The sequence below is a fragment of the Sinocyclocheilus anshuiensis genome, unplaced genomic scaffold (genome assembly GCF_001515605.1).
Source record: "Sinocyclocheilus anshuiensis isolate Anshui unplaced genomic scaffold, SAMN03320099.WGS_v1.1 scaffold183, whole genome shotgun sequence".
Classification (NCBI taxonomy): domain Eukaryota; kingdom Metazoa; phylum Chordata; class Actinopteri; order Cypriniformes; family Cyprinidae; genus Sinocyclocheilus; species Sinocyclocheilus anshuiensis.
The window spans coordinates 4,567,406-4,574,676 of record NW_015548309.1 but is presented as its reverse complement, the minus strand read 5'-3'; the positions used below and the strand labels follow the sequence as shown (position 1 = coordinate 4,574,676).

At 38.2% G+C, this 7,271-nt stretch overlaps 1 protein-coding gene across 3 annotated transcripts in view; it reads left to right on the top strand.

Annotated features, from left to right (window-relative positions):
- Positions 1 to 7,271, top strand: part of LOC107656405 (zinc finger protein 800-like) — a 14,016-nt gene that overhangs the window by 2,943 nt on the left and 3,802 nt on the right. For all 3 annotated transcript variants that reach the window (XM_016444262.1, XM_016444264.1, XM_016444263.1), the window contains exons 2-5: positions 290 to 410; positions 4,232 to 4,327; positions 4,513 to 4,656; positions 5,185 to 6,448. In XM_016444262.1, the coding sequence (XP_016299748.1) occupies positions 314 to 410; positions 4,232 to 4,327; positions 4,513 to 4,656; positions 5,185 to 6,448 (1,601 nt within the window). In that variant the 5' untranslated portion in view covers positions 290 to 313. The remainder of the gene's footprint in view (positions 1 to 289; positions 411 to 4,231; positions 4,328 to 4,512; positions 4,657 to 5,184; positions 6,449 to 7,271) is intronic.

The window sequence follows — 7,271 nt, the reverse complement described above, 5'->3', positions numbered from 1 at the left end:
TATTTATTCAGCTTTGTATAAATCTCAATTTCAAAAAATTGACCCTTATGACTGGTTTTGTGGTCCATGGTCACAAATACATTTTTAATAGCCCCTTTTCGCCACCTACTGGTTTAACAATGTAATCGATAAATCTTTATTTGAAGTGTCAGATTACTTTCAAAAGATGATTTACTCTATTTTGATTGCTACCGTTTTGATTATATATCATGCTGTAAAAGCTCTCTGCAGTTCCGTTTCGGGTTTGGCGTCACTGTTTATTGCTCTACTGTTCTCTCTATCTCCACAGAGACACATTTGAAGTGTTTTAGAGATGGAGGAAACCCCAGCCAATGAGAAGTCTTGTCAGACAGATGAACTCACAGGTGTGGCCGTTGTGCCCGGGCCTGACCATGCGAGCAAGATGCTAGGTAATCTTCTGCTTTTTTTCCTGTTTATTGAATCTTAAATGAATACTACATGTAAATGAAGTCAATGACACGCATCTTGACCAATGGGATCCATTCTGACCGGTTCATATGAATGGACATAATCCGAAGAAGAGTAAATGCATTTTAAAAGCGGCCCATCGGCTCGGATCCTTCCCTATTAGAGGATTACAGCAAATTCATCCATGGCCTGCTATTGTCACTCACTCAGTAGGGGTCACTAGAGTCTGTGACCCTTACAGAGGAGAGGTCACGGCCCTCCCCCTCAGCCTTAAATAAATGTACACACATACGTAAACTAGCGTGAATTGGTAACTCACACTTCAGGCTTTTTATCAAGTAGTGATCAGCTCCTTATTAGGGCTGTCAAAATGGCTGAAAAACTAAATTCGAATTTTGTAGTTAAATATTCGAATTATATTGTAATTTAAAATGCATAATTTCAGTTAGGGTTACGAAAAGCTTTTGGCTTCTCTCCTGAGGCCACAAGAGGGCGGATCAAGCAAAATATTACTAATGCATGCTTATTCAAAGCATAAGATAACATGACTATCTGTGAAAAAAAGTGCATAATGTTTAAAATAATGTTTATAAACCAATTTTAATTAAGTTGCTTAAAGAACTATAAACAAAACAGCATCATGTATGTATGCATAGTTTAATACAAAGGCCGAAAGCCAATCACAGAGTATATTTTTCATTTAAAAACATGAGTTGCAGTGGGATGGGGAAAAAACCCCACCATAAAGTCTCAAGATATGTTTTTTCATTAATTTTAACTTTCTAAACATGCAGCTCTTTTGTGCGAGATGCGAGTGCAACGGTGATAGATGTCCCTCTAGAAAATGCACGAAATATGCATTCTGTGTGAACGGCTTGGTTTCAGTTTTGATGTAAACAAGATCTTCTCCGCATTGATGTTCTCTTTTCCCGCAATATTTGTAATTAACAACGCAGCAACGCCGCATCTAGTGGCTTCAACTGGATAGGCTAACAAAAACATTAACACTTACATCGTCATCGCATCTCGCGCGCCACTGATAAGGCTGCCTCCTTATCGCACACCTAAAATTTGAATGCAATGTTTTTGCATTCGAATGCCGATTTTTATTTTAAATTCGACAAATATTCGAAATTCGATTTTTTTTTTTACAGCCCTACTCATGAATTTGTGTTTATAAAGATTTCTATGTTTATAATTGTAGTATGATGCTGAACTGGGCTGTGTGAAGAAATCAAAGTGTTTGTGTGGGGATGGTGACTGAAGCATTGATTGAGCTGCTCATCACAGGGGGCGTGGCCTTTTGACCTCCCAGTATAATGTTTTGCCACATTATACTGGGAGGTCAATAGGCCACGCCCCCTGTGATGAGGGGTGGGTTCAGGGGAGTGGCTTGAGGTTTGTGTGAAAGTGATAGGATGTAGCAGTTTTACTTCCTGTTCACGTTACTTTTTCATGCTTTGTTTTTACTAATGGTGGAAATGAATTAAACTCTCTTATATGCTTTGAAGAGAGTGCATTCCTTTCAATTTCAACATTAATTTTGAGCATACAAAAAAAATATGAATAAACCTTTTCTATATATATTATAACAAAGAAAAGTAAACTTGTTTTTCCCTTTTTCCTTATCCCATTTGTGTATTTTTCCTTTCATATTTCCAGTTTGGTGATCTCAACAGTGTTATTTTAGTATTATTTATATACTATTATAGTCTTTATTCATATTTTTTAAGCTTTTATTTTTATATTTGCATATGTTGTAGACATTTTATTACATTTTTGAGTAATTTTAATGTGCGTTTGTCATCTTCGTTCTTATTATCTTTTGTTTTTATTTCAGTTTGCATTTTAGTAATTTGTGCTTTTGTCATTTTTATTTGTTTGTTTTTTTATTTTTTGAATCGGCTTTTATATTTTCAGTTTTCATTTTAATTTTAGTTTAAGTTTCAGTCATTTTTTTTATATTTTGAATTAACTTTGGTTTTATAGTTTAATTTTTCATTTCAGTTTTATTAATTTATATGTGCTTTTGTCATTTTTATTAGACTTAACATTTTTTTTTCATATTCTGAATTCTGAATTTTTTAGTTATCATTTTAATTTTAGCTTAGTTTTTAGTCATATTTGTTAGTTTTTGTATATTTTAAACTAGCTTTTTTATATTTTCAGTTTTCATTTTAATTTAAGTTTTGGTAGTTTTTCTTATATGCCTTTATCATTTGTATTAGTTTTGTCATATTTCTATATACAGTAGCTTTAATTTATTTTTATTCCAGTTTTGGTTTTAGTAATTTTAGTACTTAAAAGCATTTTTATTTTAATTAGTTGCCAAGGTAAAGTTTAGCAACTCTTATATATGTTTTATTTCTGATAAATTTACCATGAAATTGCCAAAAAATGTAAATATTTTTAAACGCATTCATGTACTACTATCTGCCAACTAGTGAGTAAATCAATTTTTATTTACAAAAAACAAAATCTCTCATCTGACACTTGGCTCTTGTGTACAGACGGAACGGTTTAGTGGAAACAGACGAATAGACCATCACACCAACCCTTTATAACGCAAACATCAGTCAGCAGTGTTCAACAGCAGAGCCCTAGATTGATTCTGAGTGTGTGTAGGTGTGTGTTGACTGCCACCTCCTCACCTAGCCATCCTGACATTGGCAAATTTCAGGCCGTTCCTCTAGGAAATTCCCTCACACAGTCATAAAACACCTCAAATATAAGTCGAGTCTCTGAGGACCGCTGTAAACACACCACTGGGCTCTGGGCTGGTCCGGTTATAAATTCACCAACATCCCCATCATCGATCTCCGACTGATTTGGTCGCTTTATCCACAGCTGTGTACATGCCCAGTATCTTCACACATGATTGATTTTTCACCTCCTCACGTAGTGAAGAGATATTGTCTCCCACTGCGGATCTGTTCCTATGTAGCTCTGGTGATGGAAAATGCTCTTTTAGAGTCGTTTTAGATAATCGGATATGTAATATTTCTAGATTTTGAAGGATATATAAGTGGTTTTGCTTGGTCAAACTCCTCGCCTATAGTGTTTGTTCAGATCCATAACCTTAAGTATGAGCAATAATAATACTAGTGATATTTGCCACTGCAAACTCCACTAATAAAAGTCCTTTCTGTAATAGTCTCCACAAACTAGAGCTTCATTAATCACCACCTTGAAATATTGGCATACGTAACCCGAACAAGAAGAGATATTATCCCATTTATCCAGTGGAAAAATGGAGATGTGTATTAAATCAAAGCTTTTGTTTCAGAGCCAGACGTTTTCGTAAATACTCATCTAGACAGTCGCAGGCAGCGGCCATCGATAATGCAAACTTTAATAAAGTCTCATTTAGAAAGCACAAGCTGAACCTCTGAATGGATGGCGAGTTCTGCCATCCAAAACATACTGGCATGAGCACAGCAAACCAGACTTCAGATCATCATTTCTGTGTAATGAGTTTGTCTGGAGAGGATTATTCAAAGAGATTCACCCTGACGGACTGTCATAAGTGTTAATAAGAGAGATAAGCAGCATTATAACTGAGCTGCATGATTAATTGGATGAGTTTTCTGTGATGCAAAGGAAAAACCTTCAGTATGAGCCTTTAGAAATGAGCCATTTTTCTCAGGTGTGAATATACTGAAGAATGATGCTTTATGCCTTTGCTGTATTTACAGCAACAAATTTGTTGGTTTAAAACTGTTCGGAACATTTCAAAGTGTAGTATGCATATTGTAAACAATTAATTGATATATTGTAAGAGTAAACTGTTTGTCTGTTGCAGTCTATTCCACAGAACCTGGAGATCCTCCTCTGCTACAAACACCGCTGCTCACCTCCAAATCTGGCATCCAGCAGATCATTGAATGTTTCCGCACAGGTGCTGTGTCTGTTCACAATATGCTACCTATCCTCTGTTTCCTCTCTTTATGATCGTAGTTGACCAAACAGTTAGAATGAAATGGAAACTATGTGGAGAATTTAAGCCCCGATGTCACAAGCATTGTCTGAGCCAACACAGAAACTCAATGAGTCCTATCACTGCCCTCTTGCGCTTATTTCCAGGTACTACACAGCTGAAACACATTCTCTTCAAAGAGGTGGACACAATCTTTGAATGTAAACTCTGCCGCAGTCTCTTCCGTGGCCTTCCCAATCTGATCAAACACAAGGAAATTTATTGTTTCACTCGAATGCCTGAACCTGATGGTTAGTATAGCACTGCATTTCTACTTTTCGTTCTCTCCTAAAAGACCAGTGTTCAGTTTACCCTGAGTATTTTTCATTGACATATGGCAATAAAGCGTAATTGATGATTGATGACTGCTGTTCTGCCTGTTTTATTTATTTTCACCACCTATACTGATTTGGGGATTTAGGAAAAGCCTTTAAAGCCAGCTTAACTCTCACAGCTTGCACTTTATTTGGCATTATTTTCCCCGGAACTCAACTTTATATTGATAGTTAAGGTTTCTTTAATAAACCGATAGTGTTTAAGCTACTGTAACGTTAAGACTTCTATATGTAAGTTTGATTGGTTAATCTATGCATGCTAACATATTTCTCACTGCCATTAATCAGTCATAACTGATTTATCAATGACCCATTGTTTCATCAAATGGTCTGGGTGGACATGGTACACTTCAAAATAAAAAAAAACAAAAAATAAAATAAAAAAAGGAAATGCAATTTTTCTATAAAATAGAAACTTTAACTAAGGTCTACTTCTGGTTCCAGACCCATCTGGAGTTAACAAGAAGAGCATAAAAGAACTTCTCGAAGCTATCTATCCCTGCTCTGATAAAGAGGAATATTTACTGAAACTGGAGCCCATTGCTGGCAACCACAATGCTGTGTACCAGTACCTGTCCAAAGAAGACGACCTGCCACCTTCATCTCGAAGCTCCAACCACATGGCCACAGACAGCTGGACACACTACCACTCCAACAGCCAGGAACCGTACATGGAGGAGGTCCGGTTGGAAGAAGAGGATAACAATAGCATTGATGAGGAAGATGAGAGAGAGAACATGGACAAGGGAGAGGAAGATGCGGAAGAAAACAAGGGGCATCAGCATAGTGAAGAACCTGAGGAGCCAACAGAAGAAGCAGGTGACAAAGACCTGGCCTCCTGCAAATGCCTTCTCTGCAACAGGACATACAGGGTTCGAGGTCACCTTAGGAGGCACCTACGGACTGTTCACAAGATTGTATCTTCTGGTTCCACAACCAACTCCAGTGATTCCACGTGCAGCTCCAAGAAAATGCCCAATGGTAAAGTTCCAGACAATCCCAACACTAGTCCGAGCTCTTCCTCTGACTCCCAGAGCCAGAAGAGTTCCAAGGAGGACAAAGTCCCATCCAAGGCTCACTTCTCCATAGGTTTTGACTTTAAAGCATGCTTCTGCAAGCTCTGCAGGCGGACCTTCAGCTCCGTGCAGAACCTGGAGAAACACATTGAGCTGCACACTGATAATGGCAGGGACTTCTTTGTCAAGTTTTACTGCTGCCCGCTTTGCCGCTACAAGACGCGCCGCAAGAGGGACGTGCTGCGCCATCTCTCAGAGTTCCACAAGAAGAAGTCCTCCTACCTGAGCAGGATCTCCCAGTCGCTGGAGAGCTACGCTGTCAAGAAGCCAGCGGAGGTCGTGTTGAGCAAAGAAGAGGTGAAAGTTCGAGGTCAACAAGAAGAAGTGAAAGTCCACCACAACCACATGTCACCATATCTGACACGCAGGAACTTGCCTCCAAAAGCTCCTGGCATAATGGGAAAAAAGACCTTGAAGACTGGCAGTAAGAAGCGCCACGACGAGGTGACCCATAACAAAAAATTGAAGCCTAGTAACTCAAAAGGAAGTGCTACCAAGAAATCTCTGCACATGTGCAACATCTGTGGCCAGAGCTTTAAAAAGACAAGATGCCTAGGGTTGCACAAGAGAAGCCACTTGAAATCCGCAACCAGGAGCACAGGTATCAGAACAAGATCCAAGGTCATGCTTTGGTGAGTGCATCTGAATCAATACACTACACAAGCTCTGCTTCAAACCCTTGTGAGCTGCCTTGCTGTTTACTTCCTATGAGGTAGCCACCTACTAGGGCACAATAATAATCGAAACGAAACCTTGTAAGTAACTGATGTGGAATGCTCTACAGAGGGACCCAGCTAACGGAACATTCTCAGAACTTTCTGGCAAGGTTCTCCCCAAGGAATGAAAAAAATCTTCTTGCAGTAATGTTAATGGAAGAGTTGTTCAAAGTTTTCATTAATGATCTCAAAACGTTAGCACAAAAACGTTATTTATACATAATCCATGGAATGATTCTTCCTGAAATATTAGGCTATTTCTTGTTTCAGAATGTTCAGAGAACATTCAAAACTAACATTCCCATGTTTGCAAAATGATAAAGTGCAATGTTACCTTAAAGTGCGTGAACTGGAAGTTGCTGCCGACTTTATTTCAGTGTAGTGACGTATTTCCAGTTGAAACGGAATATTGAATAGAGGGTATGTTTTTATATTTGCGCTCCTCCTCTCTGTCTCTCACTCATAGCAACCTAACGGTTGGAGGGGTGTGTTTAAGGATATTCTGCCCAAGCCGTCAACCTGATGTAATCACAGAAGGAATGCCATTCCAGAGCGGAAGTAAATGTTCCGATTTTGATTAACGATTACCAAGACAAACAATTTTTTCAGCAGATTAACTTGCACGGATTAATTGTTCACATCAAGACTAGCAAGGTGCGCTAGTAAAGTAAATAAAGTCAATTTTGATTTCATGCGGACTTTAACATTTACATAACTAAGAAAAAATTGTCTATAAAAC